The sequence below is a fragment of the Saimiri boliviensis genome, chromosome 12, assembly GCF_048565385.1.
Source record: "Saimiri boliviensis isolate mSaiBol1 chromosome 12, mSaiBol1.pri, whole genome shotgun sequence".
NCBI classification, from domain to species: Eukaryota; Metazoa; Chordata; class Mammalia; order Primates; family Cebidae; genus Saimiri; species Saimiri boliviensis.
Genome location: NC_133460.1, coordinates 22671492 through 22695541, shown reverse-complemented (window position 1 = coordinate 22695541; position 24050 = coordinate 22671492). Strand labels below are relative to the sequence as shown.

Here is a 24050-nt window from a genome sequence, read left to right as displayed (position 1 = left end):
GCATTCCAGTCGCTTGTTGAAAAGGCGCTGGGATCTCCCCTGCTGCGACTCACTGAGTCGGCTCAAACAGCGGCGCCAGCTCCTGGCGGATTTTTTGCCTAGGAATCTCCTGGCCTGTCTCGCTATTTCAGATGAATGGGCAACTCTGCCGTCTCAGGGCTCCAATCGCCAGCTAAGAGGGCTCCCAGACCTGTGGCTTTTGTACGGAGAACCTCCGCAACAGGGCGTGGTCACAGCAGCCCCTCGGGCCAAATCAGCCCCGCGGGGGCCAAAACAGCCACACTGGCCGGAACAGCGGCGCTGGCGACCCTTCTGCCTGGGTATCTCCTGGTCTGTGGGCAATAAAAATGCGTCTGGAGATGCAGCGTCCACTCACCCTCTGCACTTTCACTGGGAGCTGAAGTCCTGAGCTTTTCTTAGGCGGCCATCTTCCCAGCATCCCCCCTAATTTTAGGATTTTGCATCTAAATCAATCAGACTTCAGTCTATAGCTTTATTTATTTATTTATTTAATTTTTAGGTTTGGTATCAAGGTTGTACCGGCCTCAAAAACTGAATTGGAAAAGTTTATAAAAGCTTGGTATTCTTTATTTCTTAAATATTTGGAATAACTGCGGTGAAGCCATTTGTTCCTAGAGTTTCTTTTTCTAAGCAAGTTTCTTCATATTCACTCAAGTATTGTTTGCCTTTGTGACAAGTCACAATCAAACTCTGGTTTGACTTTGTTTCCAGGGCTTTTACAGATGGCATGTTCACCAAAGGACCAGCCTGCTAGCACTTCCTAAGTTCTAATCATTTCTCCTCTGTACTGCAAAATGCAAAACAAAACAAAAATCCTACTTGCTTTCTTCTCAAATTAGCTTTTCAGGCTCCTGCCCTATGCAATGTGAGAAATCTGAAAATTTCTTGGGAAACAGTATGTGTTTGAAGCCCCTAATATATAAATTTTTTCTTCAATGCAGTCTTGATTGTTCTCCTGCTTTCTGGTCCCCCCCATAACCCCTAGATTTTGGCCCTCTGCCTGAACCAAGTTCAGTATTCAGGTTCTTCCCTATGGCCAGAAGTAGAAAGGACCCCCAGAGCAAACACCTGCATTCTGTACATGTGCTTTCTGGGATTTACTACTCTCTAGAATTTTGCCAATTTAGTTCCTCTTTGCTTCTATAGAGTTGTTCTCAAGGGGTCCATTCTTCTGCCAATCACTATACCTTACCCAATAACAAAATCTATTTTTGCTTTTTTTGTTTGTTTTGAAACAGCCTCTGTTGCGTAGTCTGGAGTGAGTGCAGTGGCATGATCTCAGCTCACTGCAACCTTTACCTCCAAGGTTCAAGTGATCCTCCCACCTCAGCCTCTCTAGTAGCCAGGACTACAGACATGTGCCACCATGCCTGGCTAATTTTTGTATTTTTGGTAGGGACAGAGTTTCACTATGTTGGCCAGGGTGGTCACAAACTCCTGACCTCAGGTGATTTGCCCACCTCAGCCTCCCAAAGTACTGGGATTACAGGCGTGAGATACCATGCCCAGCCTATTTGTGCTTTTTGAAAGCTCCATATTTATGTCTATATATATTTTAAAAATAGCTGTATCACCTATGAAAGACATGTTGCAGTATGAAGAGAAATAGAGTTGGGTATAAGAAGTCACTCACAGCAGAATGTCCTGACTTATGTGTTAGATATACACTAGGGCAGAAACCACCAAAAATCTGGACCCACTCTATTCTACTAATGCTTGTAAGTTGCATACAAGGCAAACTGACTTGCCCCTTTGATCCACCATTCTGAGATGGGTCACCCGAAATCAGTCTGTCTCAGGATTATTGAAAAATCCTGCCAGCAGGCTACTGTCCTATGTCCCCAGGTTAAGAGTCACTCTCTTTTTATCTGGACATACAAGTGCACTCTTGCTGCTGGGTCCCCTTGCTAAAATCTTCCCTGATTTTGCATATAACTAAGCAGTAACTACTTATAGCCATTGACTCTAGAGTAGCATCTTTTCAAATCTCTATCTTAGAAAATAGCAGTCTTGACAATGAACTAAATTGGATTTTTACAAAGTAAAATGCTATTCCTCAATAAAAACCTTTTTTCCACATTTTGTTAAATTGCTAGATATCCTGCAAATTCAACACCTCTGGTCTATATTAAATTTAGATTTTAACTTAAAGCTTCCACGTATTGGATACAGTTAAAAATACCTTCTCTATTATCTGATGTTCACTGAGAAGCTACTACAAATTACACATTCTCCATAAATTATAACTTCATAGTAAATGCTTTTCTATAGTTTCCAATAGTTTGTGCATTTTCTCTGGCCTCTTGACTTTACACAGAATGATTTTTTATATTCATCACATCCACAGGGTTTTTGTCTTATACGAGTTCTCTGGTGAACAATTAGGGTTGACTTCTCACAAAAGGTTTTCCCACATTCATTACACCCAAAAGGTTTCTCCCTGTGTGTCTTCTCAGCTGTTCACTAAAACTGGAGTAGTAGCAGAAAATGCATCCCTTCTTTTTTTTTTTTTTTTTTTTTTTTTGAGATGGAGTTTCGCTCTTGTTACCCAGGCTGGAGTGCAATGGCGCCATCTCAGCTCACCGCAAACTCCGCCTCCTGGGTTCAGGCAATTCTCCTGTCTCAGCCTCCTGAGTAGCTGGGATTACAGGCACGCACAACCATGCCCAGCTAATTTTTGTATTTTTAGTAGAAATGGGGTTTCACCTTGTTGACCAGGATGGTCTCAATCTCTTGACCTCGTGATCTACCTGCCTCGGCCTCCCAAAGTGCTGGGATTACAGGCGTGAGCCACCGCGCCCGGCACCATTCCTTCTTAATCTAGGGATGCTGACACAAGTTTCTACCCTGTGTAAACTCTCTAATATTTACTGAGATGTGGCATTGGGCAAAATACTTCCTGTATTCATTTGCCAGTAAGTTTTTTCCACTTTTAGTTTTGCAACATAATGTATAGTCCAAATTCCAGAGGAATGTGTTCCTACATTCCGTATCTTCATATTGTTTTTTTCCCCTCTTTAAGTTCTCTTCTATACTGTGAGAACTGACTTCAGGGCAAAGGTGTTCTCATTAGCATTATATTAACAGATTTCTCTCACCCTGTATGTTGTCTCTTCTACAAAGTTCTTACTTCACCCAGAGTAATTTCCCTCACTTAACTACATTGATAGGGTTTCTCCCCAAGTGTGTTCTGTGATGTACAGTGAGTTTTGACTTAACATAGAATGATTTTCCACAAACATTACATTCATAGGGTTTCTCCCCTGTGTGTGTTCTATGATGTGCAATGAGTTTTGACTTCACACAGAATGATTTTCCACATTCTTTACATCCATAGGGTTTCTGTCTTACATGAGTTCTCTGGTGAACAATTAGGGCTGACTTCTGACGAAAGGTTTTCCCACATTCATTACATCCAAAAGGTTTCTCCCCTGTGTGTCTTCTAAGATGTTCTGTGAAACCAGAGTAGTAGCAGAAAAATTTTCCACACTGAATACATTCATAAGGTTTCTCACCTGTGTGAGTTCTTAGATGTTTAGTAAGAGTTGACTTCTCAGAGAATGATTTCCCACACTCATTGCATTCATAAGGTTTTTCTCCTGTGTGAATTCTTTGATGTTTAATGAGGTCTGATTTTCTGAGAAAGGCTTTCCCACATTCATAGCATTCATAGGGCTTCTCCCCTGTGTGTGTTTTCTGATGCACAGTAAGGACTGACTTAAATGAGAAGGTTTTACCACATTCATGACATTCATATGGTTTCTCCCCTGTGTGTGTTCTCTGATGTTGAGTAAGGGTTGACTTTTCACTGAAGGATTTCCCACACATATGACATCCATAAGGTTTCTCCCCTGTATGAATTCTTTGATGTTTAATGAGGTCTGAATTCTTATAGAAGTTTTTCCCACATTCATGACATTCATAGGGTTTTCCTCCTGTGTGTATTCTCTGATGTCTTGTGTGGGCTGACTTCTGAGTGAAGGTTTTTCCACATTCATGACATTCATAAGGTTTTTCTCCTGTAGGTGTTCTCTGTTGTACATGAAGGACTAATTTTTCACTTAAAAAAGTTCCACATTCATTATATTCAATAATATTGTCAGTTGAGTGGGTTCTCTGAATTGGAGTGAGGTTTAACTTCTGACTGAATGGGTAAACACTCTGATGTTCAAGGAGAATGGATTCCTCACAGATACTTTCTCCACATTCATTACATTCATAGTGGTTCTCTCTTGGATGTGTTTGCTGATGAGTAGTGAAAAATGGCATGTCACAGGTTTTTCCATGTTCAATATATTTGCAGGTTTTCTGTCCTGTGTAGGCTCTCTTGTGTACAAGGAAGAGTGAATTCTCAGAGAAAGCTTTCCCACATTCATCATATTCAAAGGGTTGCTCCCAATTTTTAATTTTCTGATGCCAAATGAGGTCTTCATTAAGCCAGAAGCCATTCCTATTTTTATTATATTCATAAGGTTCCTCTTCAGAATGAACTATTTTATGCTTTTCATCACAGAAACATTTTCTGCCTTTGTTAAACTCATCAACCTTCATTCTTGAATAGTTTCTACTGGCATTAATTAATTCTGAAATAAAGAGTGATAAGAAAGATTAGTTGACAAGGACATGTAAAAGAAATAAAGTTAGCATTAGGTTTGAAGGCATGGCTCAGTTTCAGCCATTATATCTTCATACCTACATTATGACAACAGTGTGCACACTTCCAGTTTTATACCTCTTTTCAATTCAACACAGCAGCAACAATCAAATTTCTGAAAGTTCTAATTCATAAATAGTCCTATAATCCAGGCTCCACTTATGTGTGGTTCTTTTGTTGTTGTTTGTTTTGAGACAGAGTCTTGCTCTGTCATCCAGGCTGGAATATAGTGACACAATCTTGGCTCACTGCAATGTCCACTCCCTGGGTTAAAACTGTTCTCATGCCTCAACTGCCTAAGTAGCTGGTACTACAGGCATCCACCACCATGCTTGTCTAGTTTTTATATTTTTAGTAGAGACAGGATTCTGCCATGTTGGCCAGGCTGGTCTTGGATTCCTGCCCTCAAGCAGCTCACCAACATTGGCCTTCCAAAGTGCTGGGATTATAAGCATCAACCACTGCTCTTGGCCTAATTGTTTTTCTAGCTCTGATTCACTTCGAATAAGAGTAAAATCAGTGAGTGAACAAGCCATACTTGCCATAGGATCAGGTTAATGTTTCTATTCTGGCTATGGAATTTGCCCTTTATTCCATCAAGTACTATATAGTACTGAGTCCAATGTCCCAAAAACCCTTTTATTTTTTTTTAACAAGGTATCATTGAAGTAAACATATCTTTACATTTAGATTAAGATTAGATCCAAGCCATTCTTTAACAAGTCTGAAATGAATATATTTCACTCTTGATAAATATATATGAGCTGTTTGTTCCTCATAAATTATTCATTCCCATTATAATCTCATACTGATGGTTTCTCATTGTCAGCTTACAGTCTAACAGTGTTTTTAAAAAGTTGCCTTCCCAAATTTCTCCACCACTTCCAGCTTCATCTAGTAAAAAACACAAAGGGCTGTTTGTATAATTCATTTAGGCACAAACATCAGCTGATTGCTATAACAATATTCTTTGTTAAACACTGAATTTTAAAATATTTCATGCACTTCTGTTTTCATTCACCAACTGTGTTCCTGAAAGCCATTATTTTATTTATGGTTTTCTCTCAGTGTTCTACACAGATATTTAAACCAATGGTATTTAATAAATAATGTTTATCAGTGTTACCCAAAGAGCTTTTTATTTTTTAGAGACAGAGTATTGCTCTGTCACCCAGGCTGCAGTGCAATGGCACAAACACAGCTCACTGCAGCCTCTTCCTAGGCTAAAGCAAGACTCTAACATCAGCTCCACAGTAGCTGAGACCACAATAATTAGCCAGGCATGGGACCAAAGGTGTGTACCACCATGCCAATTTTTTAAGTTTTCATAGAGATGGGGTCTCCCTATGTTGCCCAAGCTGGTCTCAAATTTCTGAGCTCAAGTGATCCTCCCACCTCAGCCTCCCAAAGTGCTGGGATTACAGACATGAGCCACTTGGCCCAGACTATTTTAAAGTAATGCTGTAAAAAAATGGTAAATATAATAAAATGGTAAATATAATAAATGCTAACAAATGAGCAACTCAAAAAAGCATGTATAGAAAAATATATTAAATATTTTATTTATTTTTTGTTTGTTTTTTATTGCATTTTAGGTTTTGGGGTACATGGGAAGAACATGCAAGATTGTTGCATAGGTACACATGTGGCAGTGTGATTTGCTGCCTTCCTTCCTTTCACCTACATCTGGCATTTCTCCCCATGCTCTCTCTCCCCAACTGCCCACCCGCCGCTGTGCCTCACCTGTTTCCCCCCAACAGACCCCAGTGTGTAGTGCTACCCTCCCTGTGTCCATGTGTTCTCATTGTTCAACACCCGCCTATGAGTGAGAACATGCGGTGTTTGATTTTCTGCTCTTGTGTCAGTTTGCTGAGAGTGATGGTTTCCAGGTTCATCCATGTCCCTTCAAAGGACACGAACTCATCGTTTTTGATGGCTGCATAATATTCCATGGTGTATATGTGCCACATTTTCCCTGTCTAGTCTATCATCAGTGGGCATTTGGGTTGGTTCCAGGTCTTTGCTATTGTAAACTGTGCTGCAATGAACATTTGTGTGCATGTGTCCTTATAGTAATATTTAATATTTTATAGATGGAGGGATATTCTTTACTGGGAAGAGGATACCAGGGGTTTTTCATAGGGGTAATGAAAAATCATTCTCAATGATACATATATTCATATATAATCATCTCAGTGATGTGTGTGTGTGTGTGTGTGTGTGTGTGTGTGTGTATAAAATTTAATTAAGCTGTGACTTAACTCTATATAATTTATACCACAATTTAAAAAATACAAGATGTGTGTATGGAAGTGATACAGGGAGATGCTGGGTGATTCAAAGCCACTGGATATTTGAGTCTTGTCAACATGTTACTTGTAAAGGTCTGGAGCCTCTAAAACATTCCTGAAGAACATTTCAATGGTCTTATTATCTGAACTTACCCTTTGTGATCTACCTTCCTTTAAATTCCATCTGGCACATACTAACTCACCCAGATGACTTTGGCTTGGAAATTTTTCCTCTAATATCCATGGCTCCTCGCCTTTCTCCAACTTGAGGATTACTTCCGGTTTAGGGATGCAATACCCTGTGAGTGAGAATTATGTTACTTGGGACAAACTGGGTGGGTTTCCCTGAAGGAGGAAGACAGTATACCTCAAACAATACACACACACATACATAGCTCATTTAATCCTGTCATGGGAGCAGAGGAAAAACCTTTCTTTCTGGTATCCAAAAGGGATAAATTGTCCTTGACCTCTTAATCTCAAACCTAAGTATTTTTATATTCTACAAAATTTCCACAAGTTTCTATTGATAAGAAAGGACATGCATTTAGGCCTTCTATATGGGAAACAATTCCTACCTACCTACTGAGACAAGGTGGCTGTAGTTCTCCATCATCACATCTCTGTACAGGGTCCTCTGAGCAGGGTCCAGATGCTGCCACTCCTCTTGAGTAAAGCCCACAGTCACATCCCTAAATGACACTGGTCCCTGGAAAATCACAGTTCTGCTCAGTTTCAAGTGATCAGAATCGGGCGATGTGAAGAAAGATGTTTAGGGACTAATTCTTACCATTTTTATTGTTGAAAATTAAACAGAAAATGTTATAAAGGGCCTCCATGACATATGTTGTTTTATGTTATACATTGTGGGTAAAAAAATCATAGTAGAAATATCCTTTTGGTGCATTAATTTATTACTTAATGGAAAAATATTTAGTGCCCACATGTGCTTACAGGTTTCTTAGTTTCTGAGTATTCCAATTTGAATACAAGACTCTTCCTTACAAGAGAAGAATATATCTTTTCATAAGGAAACATGCATACAGAGACATATCCACCACAGGACTTAAAAGATTCATACCACAAGGAGTTCGTGTCCTTTGTAGTGACATGGATGAACCTGGAAACCATCATTCTCAGCAAACTGACACAAGAGCAGAAAATCAAACACCACATGTTCTCACTCATAGGTGAGTGTGGAACAATGAGAACACATAGACACAGGGAGGGTAGCACTACACACTGGAATCTGTTGGGGGAAAATGGGGGAGGGACAGTGGGGAGTGGGGAGTTGGGGAGAGAGAGCATAGGGAGAAATGCCAGATATAGGTGAAGGGGAGGAAGGCAGCAAATCACACTGCCATGTGTGTACCTATGCAACAATCTTGCATGTTCTTCACATGTATCCCCAAACCTAAAATGCAATAAAATAAAATAAAGATTCATACCACAGATAAGTGCAACACAGATGGATCATAAAAAGGTTCTGTGCAGCCAGGCGTGGTGGCTCAAGCCTGTAATCCCAGCACTTTGGGAGGCCGAGGCGGGTGGATCACGAGGTCGAGAGATGGAGACCATCCTGGTCAACATGGTGAAACCCTGTCTCTACTAAAAATACAAAAAATTAGCTGGGCATGGTGGTGCGTGCCTGTAATCCCAGCTACTTAGGAGGCTGAGGCAGGAGAATTGCCTGAGCCCAGGAGGCAGAGGTTGCAGTGAGCCGAGATCATGCCATTGCACTCCAGCCTGGGTAACAAGAGCGAAACTCCGTCTCAAAAAAAAAAAAAAAAAGGTTATGTGCAAATTCAGGTGAGAATGTGTCAACGTATTAGATTTCACTAAAGTGTTAAAACTTTAGTTCCTTTGCAAACATATAACAAAAACTTAAAGAAATGTTAAAAACCTGAAAAAAATATGTGGCAAGTCAATGGAATTGCTTAACAGGATAAGAGGGCATGTCTGACCTGTGATGAGGTAAAGGTTGCAGAGGCATGGGAGATGAGGGAGACTAGGAAATATTCTTGGCTTTAATACTGTTAGGGTTCTCCAATTATTTATCACTCATCTAATCTGTAAAAAAATTTTAGCAACTACTAGTTTTATTTATATTTATTTATAAAGTAAATAAAATACTGTCAACCCATATATAAGGACCGCTTAATTTTGTTCTTATTGTTTACATAAAAATATAAATAGGCATGCTGATATTTTCCTCCCATTCCCTAAGGAACTGGCATTATATGGCATATACCCAGTTATCTTGCACACTTCCTTTAGGCCATAGGCTCCCTGCTCCCCCAACACCAGATCATTGATGTGAATAGCAGAAGTTGATGGTGAACTGAAATACACACCTGAGTCCCTGTAACATAATTTCATTTTCACCGAGGAAGTAATGCCACCCAAGTAGAGTGGAGACTGTGCTGCAAAGCAGCATTAGAGGTAGACTGTCTATATTAAGGGGCAACAGTGGAGATGTGGAAGAGAGAATTCACTAATCAAAGGAAGAGAGGAAGGGTGACTTCCAGAGGGTCTGCATAGAGGCCTTAGAAGGTCTAGAAAGTAGAACCAGGAGATTGGGGGAGGGGGGAATTGCAGATTGACAATAAGTCACACAGAGGTCATGCAGCTCTAGGAATATCTTCATGTCATGGAAGTGAGCATGTCCAGTGGAAGGCTACAGAGATTATTCTGAAGCTCAGGAGAGAGATCCAGCATGGAAATAAGGATATGGGTGAAAATGGCAACTCTGTGTCACAGGGGCCACCAGTGATCAGATATTCACAAAGGAGACAAAAATGGAGGGAAAAAAAATTGCCAACATAGAATTTAAGGGAATACAAATATTTAAGTGGCTGGCAAGAAAAAGAAACATAGGCCATAAAGGCTGAGAAGGAATTTACAAAAATGTGAGAATGGAACCAGGAGACATTCCAGAGTAATGAAAAATAGGAGAGAACACAGTTTCAAAAGTAACTGACACTTCCATTTAAAGATAGTAAACCTCAAACACATATCTACCTCTGATGCCTGCAAAAATATAAGTGGAAGAAACATAAACAATAAATGTGCAAATAATATACACCAAAAAAGACAATTACATAATTTCTGGAAGATATCAGTAGATAGTATCAGATATGAGAAACTAGAGGCAGGGTTCCTGCCACTTATACAAGTATAGAAGTGGCAGGAGTGGTGGCTTCCAACCATAGCCAGAGAGTGCAACTCTAAACCTTCAACCAGGGTTAGGGGTTAGCCAAGGTAGTAGGATCAATGACTGACAAAGTACTTAACTTCCAGGGCACCTTGGTGGGCCTTACTCTTTAGACACCTCACAGCTCAAGAAGATGGAAACTAATAAGCAACCACCTCTGGAAAGTGAGGGACTTTTTTTTAACCAGTTCTATACATAGACCATGTGGACAGTTACACCCAAAGTAAAGCCAACCAAGAAATATAATTCCCAAAACATCAGTCCTCTATAAGACCACATAGTTTGCCTTAAGGCAACTACTTAATGAAAGAGAAGTCAGTGTTCTAATTTCAGGAATTCACAGATTTAAATGAAGAAATACAGAGTTCTGTAATAATAGTTGGATGCTTCATTACTCTGCTTTCATTAATGGACAGAATATCCAGACAAAAGATTCATAAGAAAACAGAGTAATTGAATAATGGTATAAACCAAATAGGCCTAAGAGAAGTATGTGGAATGCTCTACCTACCGATAGTAGAACAGTCATTCTTCTCAAGTGTACAAGAAACATTCTACAGGGAAGCCCATAGATAAGGGCACAAAATAAATCTCAGTAAATTTAAAAGACTGAAATCATAAAAAATATCTCTTCTGACCATAGCAGGATAAAGCTCAAAATGAGTAACAGTGAAAAAGTTTATTAACGTGGATGTTAAACAACGTTTAATGGACCAAAGAAGAAACCCCAAAGGAAATTTAAAAATACTTAGAAATGGGTGAAAAGGTAAAGAGCCTATGTCACAACTTATGGGATTCAGCCAAGAGCATGCCTATGGAGAGATTTGTAGCAATAAATGCCTATTTTCAAAAAGAAAGCAATAACTTTACACCTTCAGCAGCTAGCAAAGAAGGATCAAACTAAATCCATAGCTAGCAGAAAAAAGGATATAATACATATTAGAGCAAAGATAAGCGAACAGAGAATAGAAAGCTGCAGAGAATCAATAAATCTAAAAACTGATTCCTTAAATAGAACAAAATTCATAGCTTTCATCTAGATTGACTAAAGAAAAAAAGATGCAAAGAACTAAAATCAGAAATTAAAGTGACATTACAAAAAGAAAAAGGGTTATAAGAGAATACTGTGAACAACTGTATACTAATAAATTGGTAACTCAATTAAATAGACACATTTCCTAGAAGGACACAAATTACTGAAACTGACTCAAGAAGAAATATAAAATCTCAACATACTTATAACCACTAAAGAGATTCAACAGTAATTTTTTTTAAAAAGCTGCCTAAAGAAAAAAAAAAATCCAGGGCAAGATGACTTCACCGCTTAATTCTATCAAATTAAAGAAATAATACCAATCTTCCTCAAACATTTCCAAAATTAGAAGGGAATACTTCCTAACTCATTCTTCTGAGTTTTACAGTGCCAGCCAGCATTACCTTGATACCAAAGCCAGATAAAGACTTCACAGGAAAATAAAATTACAGACTAATATTCCTTATGAATACAAATGCAAAAAATTATCAATAAAATACTAGCAAACCAAACTTGGCAGCATATTAAAAACATTGCATACTATGCCCAAGTTGGATCTATCCTAGGAATGCAAGAGTGGTTTGATATAAGAACATTAATCAATGTAAGACAACACATTAATAAACAAATGAATAAACGTGATCATATCAATTGATGCAGAAAAAAGTACAAAATCCAGTACCACTTGAGGATAACCAAACTCAGACAACAAAGGAATGGAAGCAAAGTTCCTCAACATAATAAAGGGCACATGTGAAAAACTCACAGGTAACATACTCCATAGTGAAAGACTGAAAGATCTCCCTGCCCCCCACCAAGATCATGAACAGGCAAAGGATAGTGCTTTTACCACTGCAATTCAGCACTGTATTAGAAGTTCTAGCTAGAGTAAATAGGCAAAAAAAAAAAAAGAAATAAAAGACATTCAAATTGAAAGGCAGAGTAAAACTATTCTATTTGCAGATAACATTATCAAATCCACAAAAAATCTATGAGTTAATAAATGGTTTCAGCAAAGTTGCAGAGTACAAAATCAACACACAACTATTAGGTCTTTTTGAAAAACACTCCAACAACGAACAATCCAAAAGGAAATTCAGAAAACAATTCCATTTACAATAGTATCTGGTAGAATAAAATACTTAGTGCTGTGGTGTGAATGTTTGTGCCTTTTGCAACTTCATATGTTGAAATTTAATACCACTGCAATAGTATGAAGAGGCATGGCCTTTAGGAGGTGATTAGGAAGCTCTGCCCTCATGAATGGGAAGTGTCCTTATAACTTAATGGACAAAGTAGTGGCTTGACAACCTGGAGAGACAAGTTTAGATACTGTGCTCCCAGTAATCAGAAATTTTATTTTTGATAAGTTTACACAAAATAGTGATTTTCCAAAACTAAAATGACTTAGTCAAATGGCCCCTTTTAATTTCTAAAATGTTTTAATACATCAAATCTGATTTGAATATTTATTATAGCAAGTATTGATAATTCCAGGAAGATGTGATCTAAGGAATCAGCCCAGAGCTGAGGAGACAGGTAGCACTGGCAGGTCTGAGAGATTGGATACCAACAGGGAGAAGAAGCAAATAAATATTGTGGATAACAGAAAATAGAAAGGCTGTGGAGTTAAGATTGAAACTGGGAAACGTCTATGTAAAGTCATTGTTTAAAAACTACATATAGACAGACAATACAAAAATAGATGTACACAAGTGTATTTGTGTGTGTGTGTATACATTCATACATATCTTTTCTAACTCTGTCAATTGAGAGGGTCTGAGGCAGTGACAACCTTTACCAATGAGTACCCAGATCTTGGTTTTTAAATTCTATCCTCCATTAAAAAAAAACAGTGTCCTTTGGAGAAATGGCTGATGGCAGAGGTAGTGCAGGAAAAGGACAAAATGGGCCAGGCACATCTGTTGTGCCACAAAGTAATTACTCAAAAACTGATGTGAGAATCAGGCTGAAAATGGAATAGGTAACTCCAAAACTCCATCCCGGACTAAAGCAACAATTAATCTGGGGGGTGGGGGAACCCTCTCAAAATCAAGCTTTTCAGAATTCTAAAATCTAATTAAAAAATGAGTACACCCAGAACATTCCTGATATGGCTTGCTGGTGCCTGTGCCAAAGTGGACAGCATGCACCTTGTTTTCAGAGAATTGTGGTTGTGTATTTTGATCTGTCTGTGCAAGCTCTCTGAAGAAGTGGCTCACAGGCTTGTCTTTGTTTTGCCTGCCTTGGAACTTTCTCAGGGTTAGTCTTCCAGGAAGTGCTTGTTGAAAACATTTAAAGCCAATTATCTGGCCATAGCAGCCAGATGAGAAAAGCAGCAGATGGACTGATAAAACTAGGAAGGAAATACATGGGGGCCACTGGTAGGAATAAGGGGTTTGAAAAGCTGCAAAAACCAGGGAATTGAGGTCATGTGCAAGGCCAGGGCAGTATGCATGCTCAGAAAAAAACCTGAGAGGAACCTAAGCTTTCACATCTGGTTGACTTTCAGGCCGTGTATAAGCAGGAAGTAAAATTAAGGCAGAGATGTAAATGGCCTGGCAAACCATTACAGGAGTGCCCTAAAACAGGTTGATAGGAAAAGACCAGAAGAATTTTTTGTTTTGTTTTGGCTCTGGGCATTTAAAGAAATCTCTGTCAGATCAGAAACTGACCACTAAACTAAGAGAACAGAGATTTCAGGGACCATGTACAACAAACAACACTGACTTTACAAAAATAGTTTAGAAAAGTCACAAAGAATACAAAATAAACAGCAACAACAAACTCTGGGGAAAAGGAAGAATCCGATTTCTAGATGTAGCACATTTTAATATTCAAAATGTTCAGTTTTCAGTAAAACATGAGGAATGCAAAGAAAAGATAATATGACCCACAGACACACAAAAAAGAAATGAATAAAACCTGTCCCCAAAAACACCTTTGATAATTGATCTTACTAGATAAAGAATTTACATCAGCCAGACATGGTGACTCATGCCTGTAATCCCAGCACTTTGGGAGGCCGAGGCGAGCAGATCATGAGGTTAAGAGTTCAAGACCAGCCTGGCCAACATGGTGAAACTCCATCTCTACTAAAGATAAAAAAAATTTAGCTGGGTGGGGTGGCAGATACCTGTAATCCCACCTACTCAGGAGGCTGAGGCAGAAGAATCACTTAAACCCAGGAGGCGGAGGTTACAGTAAGCCAAGATTGGGCCATTGCACTCCAGCCTGGGCGACAGGGCGAGACTCTGTCTCAAAAGAAAAAAAAAAAAGGAAAGAAAATAGCAAGAGATAAGGGACTAACCATGTACAAAGGATCTGAAATAAGATTAACAGCGAATCTCTCATTAGAAACCATGAAGGCCAGAGGCAGTAGGAAAATGGCACCTTTAAAAACAAATATCAAGAATTCTGTATTTGGTAAAACTAGCTTTCAAAAATGAAGGAGAAATTAAAACATTTCTAGATCAACAGAAACTGAGAGAATTTATCAGTACTAGACCTGTCCTACAAGATATGCAAAAGAAGTCCTTCAAGTTGAAACAAAAGTACACTAGACAGTAACTCCAGTCCAAACACACAAAAAATTCAAATGGTAAAAGTAACTACTATAAGTAAATACAAAAGCCAGTCTTACTGTATTCTTGGCTTTTATGTTCTCTCTTTTTTCTATATGATTTAAAAGACAAATACACAAAACAATAATTATAAATCTATGGTAATGTGCACACAATTTATCAAGGTATAATCTGTAACAATAACGACAAAGGATGGGGACAAAGCTGTATAGGAGCAGTTTTTATATACTATTAAGGCTCAGTTGGTATTAGTGGAAGCTAGATTGTAAATTCAAGATGTTAATTGTAATTCTAAGTATAACCACTAGGTAAATAATAAATACAGAAAAATGCAAAAAGAATTAAAATGGCACATTACGAAAAAAACACAAAAGAATGTATACACAGAAAAGCTGAAAACAAGAAAGATGTAATACATATGGAAAACAAATAGCAAAATAGCATAAGTCCTTTATCAGTTTATCACTTACTTTAAATGTAAATAAACTCCCAACTAAAATACAGAAATTGGCAAAATAAATACAAATATATGATCCAGCTATATATTGTCCATAAGACACTCTATTTAGATACAAAAACACAATAGGTTAAAAATGAAATGACAGAACATAGTAACTGAAAGAGTGCCAGGGTGACTATATTGAGACAAAAAAGACTTTAAGTCAAAAATTCTTACAAGAGAAAAACATTACATATTGATTAAAAAAAAAAAAAGGTAAATCTACAAAGGATACATGGTAACAGAAATAAATGATCCTGAAATTTACATGGCATTTCAAGGGGTCTCAGATAGCCAGTATAGTCTTGAAAATCCATGCATGTAAGGTAAAATGATTTTCAACAAAGTTGGCAAGAATAGTCAATAGGGAAAGGACAATTTTTTTTAAACAAATAGTGTTGAAAAAACTGGATAGCCACATGCAAAACAGAAAACTACCCCCCCCCAAAAAAAGTAACTCTGGCTCACGCCTGTAATCCCAGCACTTTGGGAGGCTGAAGCGGGCAGATTACGAGGTGAAGAGATCGAGACCATGCTGGCCAACATGGTGAAAGCCCATTTCACCAACCCTCTACTAAAAGTACAAAAAATTAGTTGGGCGTGTGGTGTGTGCCTGCAGGAGAATTGCTTGAAACCGGAAATGGAAGTTGCAGTGAACCAGGATCATGCCATTGCACTTCAGCCTGGTGATAGAGTGAGACTCTGTTTCAATTAAAAAAAAAAAAAGTAACTCAAAATGAATCCAAGACCTAATTCTAAGAGCTAAAGTTACAAAACTCATAGCAGAATACATTGAAGAAAGGGTTCTTAACATTATATTTGGCAATGATTTCTTGGATATAATACCAAAAAGCACATAACAGAAGTAAAAATAAATTGGACAACATCGAACTCAAAAACTGCATCAAAGGACATGATTAACTGAATGAAAAGGCAACCAAAACAACAGGAGAAAATATTTGTAATTCATGTATCTGATGAGGAATTAATATCAAAAATATACAAAGAACCCCTACAACTCAAAGCAAACAAAATAACCTGATTCAAAGATGTACCCAAGGACTCGAACAGATATTTCTCCATAAAAGATAAACAAATGGTCAACAAGCTTATGAAAATATGCTTATGAAACAAGCTTATGAAAAAACAGGCTGGGCACGGTGGCTCACGCCTGTAATCCCAGCACTTTGGGAGGCCAAGATGGGTGGATCACGAGGTCAGGAGTTCGAGACCAACTTGACCAACATGGTGAAATCCCGTCTCTACTAAAAATACTTAAATTAGCTTAAAATTAGCTGGGCGTGGTGGTGCATGTTGTAATCCCAGCTACTCAGGAAGCTGAGGCAGGAGAATTGCCTGAACCTGGGAGTTGGAGGTTGCAGTAAGCGAAGATTGTGTCGCTGCACTCCAGCCTGGGCAACAGAGTGAGATTTCATGTCAAAAAAGAAAGAAAAAGAAAATATGCTCAACATCACTAATCATTAGGAAAATACAAATCAAAATGACTATGAAAAATCATCCTACACCCATTACAATGGCTGCTATCACAACAACAAAAGAAAATAATGAGTGTTGGCAAGGATATGGAGAAATCAGAATCCTGTACACTGAGAGTGGGACTGTAAAATGGTGTACCTTTTGTAGAAAACAGGTTTGTATTTCCTCAAGAAATTAAAAATAGAATTACCATAGGTTCCAGCCATACCACTTCTGAGTATATAACCAAAAGAACTGAAAGAAGGATCTCAAAGAAATATTTGTAAACTCATGTTCACAGCAGCATAATTCACAACAGTCAAAAGGAGGAAGGAACCCAAATGTCCTCTGACAGATGAATGAATAAACAAAACATGGTTACAATGAAATATCATTCAACCTTAAAAAAGATTTAAATTCTGACACATACTACAACACTGAGGAAGCTTGAGGATATTATGTTAGATTTTAATAAACCAGCCACAATAGGACAAATACTGTGTGATTTCACTTATATGAGATACAGCAAAAGTAATGAAACTCATAGAAACAGAAAGTAAGATGGTGGTTGCTAAGGGTAAGGAGGAGGGAAAAATGGGGAGTTATTGTTTAATGGGTACAGAATTTCAGTTTCCCAAGATGAAAAATTCTAGAGATTAGATTTACAATATGAATATACTTAACACTGTTTCTGAATTGTACATCCAAAAATAGTTAAGATGGTGAAAACAAACTAACAAAAAATAAAGATGCCTGCTTTGGCCACATATATTCAACATTGTAATAAAAATTCCAGCCAGAGCAATTAGGCTAAATAAATAAACCAAAATTGGAAAGAAAGAAAACTATTTTTGTTTGCCGATGACGTGATCTTATATGCAGAAAATGCTAAACAATCCACAAGGGAACTAGAAGTAGAAAGAAATTCAGCAAAATTACAGGATAGAAGATCAACACTCAAAAATTAGTTGTGTACTAATTACAGTGAGCAGCCAAAAAGCAAATAAAAAGTTCCACTTACAATAGCATTTAAATGAAAATATTTAATAAATTTAAGGAAAGATATGCAACACTTGTGTACTGAAAACTATAAAACATTAATGAAGGAAAGTAGACCTAGGGGGGAAAAATCGCATGTTCATGGATTATAACATATAATAAAATGATAACACTCCCCAAAGCATTATCACCCACTCCAACACTTACCCAGTGCGATACTTATCAAAAACTCAACATACTTGTTTTGCAGAAATTGAAAAGCTAACTAAAAATTCCTGTGGATTGCAAAGCACTCTGCTGGGGAAAACTGTCGTTTTCACAATAAATTAAATGTACAATTACCATATAACCCAGCAATTTCACTCCTAGTATATACCCAAAATAACTGAAAGCATGTGTTCAAACAAATATTTGTACATGAATGTTCATAGGAGCACTATGCACAATAGCCAAACACAGGATGACCCTCAATGTCCATCAGCTGATGAATGGATAAACAAAAGGTGGTACAGCCATACAGTAGAATATTGTTCAGCCATAAAACGGGACAAGTTACTGATACATAAGTACAACAGAAACGGGTCTTGAAAACCTTATTCTAAGTGATGCCATATCCAAAGTAGGCAAATCTATGACAGAAAACAGATTATTGGTTGCTAGGGGCTGGGAGTAGAGGGGAAAAAGGGAGCAACTGTATTAAGTTACAATACTGCTTATTAAGGGCTCTGTGTTTCCTTTTGGTGTGCTGAAAACATTCCAGAAATAAATGGTGGTTATGGTTGTATAACATTGTGAATGTACTAAAGTCACTGAATTATATACTTTTAAATGGCTAAATAGTGAATTTCATGTGATGTGTACTTTACCATAATTTTTTTTTTAGGTAAAATCCCTCGAAAGTTATTGCACATATTCTAGTTCTGCCCAGTCTGTAGGGCTGTCGCAAAGCTTGCCACATCCTAACAACCCATGATCTCCCTACCCTACCAGGCCTGTTTCTTTAAACAACCATGAGTCCTAATGCTGCACAACTCATTTGAATTTTTTATTCACATACTTTCTCTTGCTATCTCTTAAGTTTTCCCCTGGACTGCACATGAATTACTCACTTTGTTGTACTATCTTTTTATGTAATTGCAAGATTGTTATCAGAAGGTTCACAATGTCATCTAATAAATCCCATTAACAAACTGTTTTATGTTGCAGTTTCACAACTCAGTGAGATCACAAGATCTGCATTCACCTACATGGCATTTTTGTCCTACTTTTTATCAACTCTCTATCAACTCTGCCCTGGTAGGGTGCAAGTACCCACAAATGCATGAGTATGACTGAGTCCCAGTAAAACTTTATAGACACTGAAGTCTGAATTTCACATCATTTCCAAGCAAAATAATACTCTTGATTTTTTTCCCCTCAGCCACCTAAAAATGTAAAAACGATCCTTCATTTGTGGATCATAAAAAACAGGCAGCAGGCTGCATTTGACACATGAACTGTAATGTGACCTCTCCTCCATATTTTCCCTGACGTCATTTCTGCTTTCATATGAATATATAGACTTTTTAAAAATCTCAATAATTACTTTTAAGCAAAATTGTAAAAAAAATAATAATAATAATAACTTACCTGGGCTGTGATCATCTTCCACTGGTGTTGGAAGAGCAGAGAAAACTGTGAGGGCGTAGTTGAGAAATAAGGAAAGATCATGAGATATGTCACTTGCCTGAAAAGGTCCACTTCACAGCTGGCAAAACATCGCTGAAAAGGAGATACTCATATGTCATGCATGACTCTGGCATGATTATGTACTGCTCGGACACATTAGTTTTCAGATGTAAAAATGTTTGTTTTTTACTGACCTAAAAACAATGTATGCTGTACTCTAACAGAGTATGCAAACCAATATATTAAACTAATTAAGCAAGTTAGGAAAAGCCAAAGAAGGAAACATAATGCTTTCATGAAAACTGATGCTAAACAAAAATACTCAGGTTTTAATGTTTATTATAAACCTAAGAATCCCAACAAGGTTCTGAAAAAAGGGATGTGGTATTTTTCAGCCCAGTTTTTTTTTTTAGAAGGAAAACGAACTCGCTCTAACTCGTTTCAGGTTCTCAAAACCATCTTTGGATTTAAAAAACCAAACTGATTTTTACTTACTCTGTTGTCAATGCAGCAAACACCTGCGTGAGTCCTCAAGCAACTCAATGTCTGTTCTTGATTCTGCCACAACAAAATGTGTTAATGTCACCAGTCACTTAACATGTTAAGCTCGTTTCCTGTCTGCCCCACCCCATGCCACCCCATCTTTCAAATAAATCTGAAATAGATAATTTTAAGACCTTCTTGTGGCCGCACCTCTGATTCTGCAACATCAAGAAAGGAGCATCCGTTTATCTCTAGTTGTGCTGCAGTGTGCCAGCAGCTCGGCATCGTAACAGGATAAAGCGAGCAACAAAGGCAGGCATGGGGGTGCTGTCCTCCACTTGGCTGCTAAGCTTGTCCCTCCGCCTGATGCCTTCACAACTCGCCAAGAAGCGGCTCTTGTCCCTCCTTCCACCTTGCCCTCCTCTGCTGCGACATCTCTGAGTAGGCCCAAAGCTCCAACCATCAACCAGCCTGTGGGAGTCTGGACGGGACACAAATGGAGCCTCTGCTCCTCCTACCCTGCTCTAGATGTCTAATGAGGCCTCAGCCCAACTGGCCGGGTGACCTAGGAGGGTCCCTGGGCTCTCGATCCCCACCCTTCCCTTCTTACCTCACAACAGCTGCTTTCCTCCAAGACACCTGGACCGAAGTCCTTCAGTTCGAATCCTCATCTTCCGGTCACTTGAGCCACGAGCTGGACCGTCTGGAATGCCCACTGGTGCTACTGGGGACACAGGCGAACGTGGACAGTGTCGGAAGGCCAGGGGCGCCTCCCTCCACCTACGCAACCTCACGGATCAGTGGAAGCGATTCCCCCAATCCACAGCCATGGTGACTTCAAAATACTGCTTGGAGGTGTCAGGCCATGAAGCTGCACCCTGCGAGGACACAGCAGGCCGGGTGACGGTGGGCAGCGGCTCGGTGTGCAGTCTGCTTCCAGCCGCCCTGCTGGCCTCAGCGTTGCGGTGACAACGCAGCGACGCGGACCACAGGTGATTGGGAGGCAACAGCGAGATTCTGAGGGGAAAGGAGGAGGAGATAAGCGCGCATTTACTGGGCAGAAGGCCCGTTCCCGCGCTGTCCTGCTTGGCATTCTTCACCCCAGGGCGGAGAAACTCCAACCTCACTCGTCACAGGCGCGGGACGAGTGCGACTCGGGCGGTATTGGGACTCAGGCCAGGAGGCAAAGCCGCTGCCCACTCTCCCGCCGCCAGGCCGCGCGGAACCCCCAGTCCACCCTTGCCCCAGCCCTCCCCTACTCACCCACCGCGTTCTCTGCCCTGTCGCCGGGAGTTAGCAGGCTGATGGAAGGAAAAACGTGGAGCCACAGGGCGCGGAAGGCCCGGAGCGGCTCCCGCGATTGGGCCAGAAAGTGCACACTACATTTCCCATAAGTCCTCGCGCCACTCCCTCAGAAAGTGCACACTACGTTTCCCACAAGTCCTCCTGTGGCTCCTTTAAAAATGACCTGAGGTTTCAGCTGCATTGGGTAGACGTTCCCAGATGCAGCAAGTGCAGTACTGCAGTTTTGTTATCAAATAAATTATGAGTATTTAAATTACATAGTTTTCTCATAAATTACATCTCCCTAATGATTTGGCTGTCCTCAATACTTCCTCGTTTGGCAGAATTCACGACTGGAATTTCTCCAAATACTGTTGGTTCCTGTGGCGCCGCAGCGCTGCAACAGCACTTGCTTGGTTCTGGTCCGTTGGACGCTCACAGTGAGAAAACGCGTTGGATATGAGCATTATCAGCCTGCACACTGTCATAAAGATAACTCGGAATTGCTCTTCAAATTTTGTTAAACCACGTACTACCATCTTTCATGGCAAACCTGCATTTTCCATTCTTCAGGAGTACATGTTGAATCTCTTGATCACAATAACTTTTTTTTTTTTTTTTTTTTGAAACGGAGTCTCGCTCTGTAGCCCAGGCTGGAATGCACTGGCGCGATCTTGGCTCACTGCAACCTCTGCCTCCTGGGTTCAAGCGATTATCCTGCCTCAGCCTCCCTAGGAGCTGGGACTCCAGGCGCGGCACCACGCCCAACTAATTTTTTGTATTTTTTAGTAGAGAGGGAGTTTCACTGTGTTAGCCAGGATGGTCTTGATCTGCTGACTTCGTGATCCGCCAGCCTCGGCCTCCCAAAGTGCTGGGATTACAGGCGTGAGGCACCCCGCCCTGCCGATCACAATAACTTTTTAAATGTCCACTGACCGAGGTAACACAGAAGTGGAAAACCAAAAACCGTAGGTTCTCATTCATAAGTGGGAGCTAAGCTATGAGTACGCAGAGGTATACAGAGTGATATAATGGACTTTAGAGACTCAAGTGGGAGGTTGGGAAGGGGACCGGAGATTTAAAAAACTACACATGGCCAAGCGCGATGGCTCACGCCTGTAATCTCAGCACTTTGGGAGGCTGAGGTGGGTGAATCACTTAGAGGGATTCGAGACCAACCTGGCCAACACAGTGAAACCCCGTCTCTACTAAAAATACAAAATTAGCCGGTTGTGGTGGCGCACACTTGCAGTCGCAGCTATTTGAGAGGCTGAGGCAGGGGAATCACTTAAACGGTGGAGGTTGCAGTGAGCTGAGATTGCGCCATTGCACTCCAGGCTCCGCAAAAAGGACAAAACTCCTTGGGCGGGGGGAGGGGAGGCCGAGAACTACACGTTAGGTACCGTGTGTACACTACTCGGGTGACAGATGCACTAAAATCTCAGAATTTACCACTTTATAATTCATCCACAACCAAAAACCACTTATACTCCAAAAGCTATTGAAGTTTAAAATAAAAATAAAAAATAAATGTCCACTGACCAAAAAAGAAACATTTTTGTTCATTTTTATTCCCTTCCTTACAACCACTGATGATGATCCCACTTGTTCCCATGCTGGAAAAGCATTTCGTAACATCCATGTAAAAGAATCAAATTATTCAAGGTATGAGATGTATTTCAGAAGACAGCCATGGCAAGTACAATAATGATTATCACTTCAAGTCACAGTTTATTTTCCTGTTCATAAATCATGTTTTCCTTGTTTTTGCTTTTGTTTTTTTTAATTTTTGAGATGAAATTTTGCTCTGTCACCCAGGCTGGAGTGCAGTGGTGTGATCTCGGCTCACTGCAACCTCCACCTCCTGGGTTCAAGTGATTCTCCTGCCTCAGTGTCCTGAGTAGCTGGGACTACAGGCACCCGCCACCACACCCATCTAATTTTTGTAGTTAGTAGAGACAGGGTTTCACCATGTTGGCCAGGCTGGTCTCGAATTCCTGACCTCATGATCCACCCACCTCAGCCTCCCAAAGTACTGGGATTACAGGCATGAGCCACCACGCCTGGCCTAATGTTTTCCATTTTAAGTCTTGACACGTGTGAATATTCTATAATTTCTTTAATGCATTCAGGTTCCATTATGCAGTGGATTATTTCAGTAACATTGTTTGTTCTACTTTGAATTTGCATAATCCTATCCCTAAAGAGATTGTGAACATGCCGCTCCCAGGCTCCTTGGGACTGGACACATACTTCTGGGATCGTCTCAGAGGGAACTGGCTGTGCTGGCACCATGGAGGTGGTGCTGATCTTTCTATGCAGCCTGCTGGCCCTCATTGTCCTGGCCAGTGCAGCTGAGGAGGAGAAGGAAATTGACCTTTTTAATTATGACTACCAGACTCTGAATATTGGGGAGTTGGTATGTGCTGTGGTCCTCTTCTCTGTTCGGACCCTCCTTATTCTAGGTTGCATGTGCAAGTGCAGTTTCAATCAGAAGCCCAGGACACCAGGAGAGTAGGAAGCCCAGGTGGAGAACCTCATTACTGCAAATGCAACAGAGCTCTAGAAAGCAGAGAATTAAATGAAGTACAGCCCTCCAGCTGCTTGAGATTCTAGATCCAGTATTGATGCTTAAGAAAATAGCCATTTCAGCAACAAATCTTTCCCCAAGAGAAGCCAAGAACTTCTGTGTCCCCCCTTCCATGTCCTTCCCTGTCCCTTCTAACACCATTCCTCTACTTGATGATGCAACTAATCTCTTGCCTCACCATTGCAGCCTGCAGGTTTCTCCAACTCCTGTGATGCATCTCTCTGTGTGTTTGCTGACTGTAGTGTTCATGGGTA

General features: G+C 39.9%; 1 protein-coding gene and 1 pseudogene across 6 annotated transcripts; one reads left to right on the top strand and one right to left on the bottom strand.

Moving 5' to 3' along the window:
- Positions 1-486: 486 nt before the first annotated feature.
- On the bottom strand, positions 487-21312 carry ZNF37A (zinc finger protein 37A). 6 transcript variants are annotated; one of them, XM_039478240.2, is made up of 7 exons: positions 21186-21306; positions 20533-20939; positions 19935-19997; positions 19401-19445; positions 7549-7675; positions 7170-7265; positions 487-4604 (listed from the first exon to the last, which is right to left on the bottom strand). In XM_039478240.2, exons 4-7 carry the CDS (start codon positions 19413-19415, stop codon positions 3172-3174), a joined length of 1671 nt encoding a protein of 556 aa, XP_039334174.1. In that variant the 5' UTR covers positions 19416-19445; positions 19935-19997; positions 20533-20939; positions 21186-21306; the 3' UTR covers positions 487-3171. The 6 variants fall into 6 exon arrangements, with proteins under 6 accessions (XP_039334174.1, XP_039334172.1, XP_074238179.1 ...); XM_039478238.2 differs by having other exon boundaries at positions 19401-19532; positions 21186-21305; XM_074382078.1 differs by lacking the exon at positions 19401-19445 and adding an exon at positions 19498-19532 and having other exon boundaries at positions 21186-21305.
- Positions 21313-23499: 2187 nt separating this feature from the next.
- LOC120367398 (FXYD domain-containing ion transport regulator 6 pseudogene) lies at positions 23500-23787 on the top strand (annotated as a pseudogene).
- Positions 23788-24050: the final 263 nt, after the last annotated feature.

Bases quoted from the DNA above. Each gene is read 5' to 3' on its own strand.
- ZNF37A (XM_039478238.2), bottom strand. From the start codon at position 19,481: ATGATCTTTCCTTATTTCTCAACTACGCCCTCACAGTTTTCTCTGCTC. The intron at 7,676-19,400 runs GTAAGTTATTAT...GTGATTTTCCAG, and splicing joins GGAAGATGATCACAGCCCAG to GGACCAGTGTCATTTAGGGA. The intron at 4,605-7,169 runs GTGAGTTAGTAT...TCTTTATTTCAG, and splicing joins TCCAAGCCAAAGTCATCTGG to AATTAATTAATGCCAGTAGA.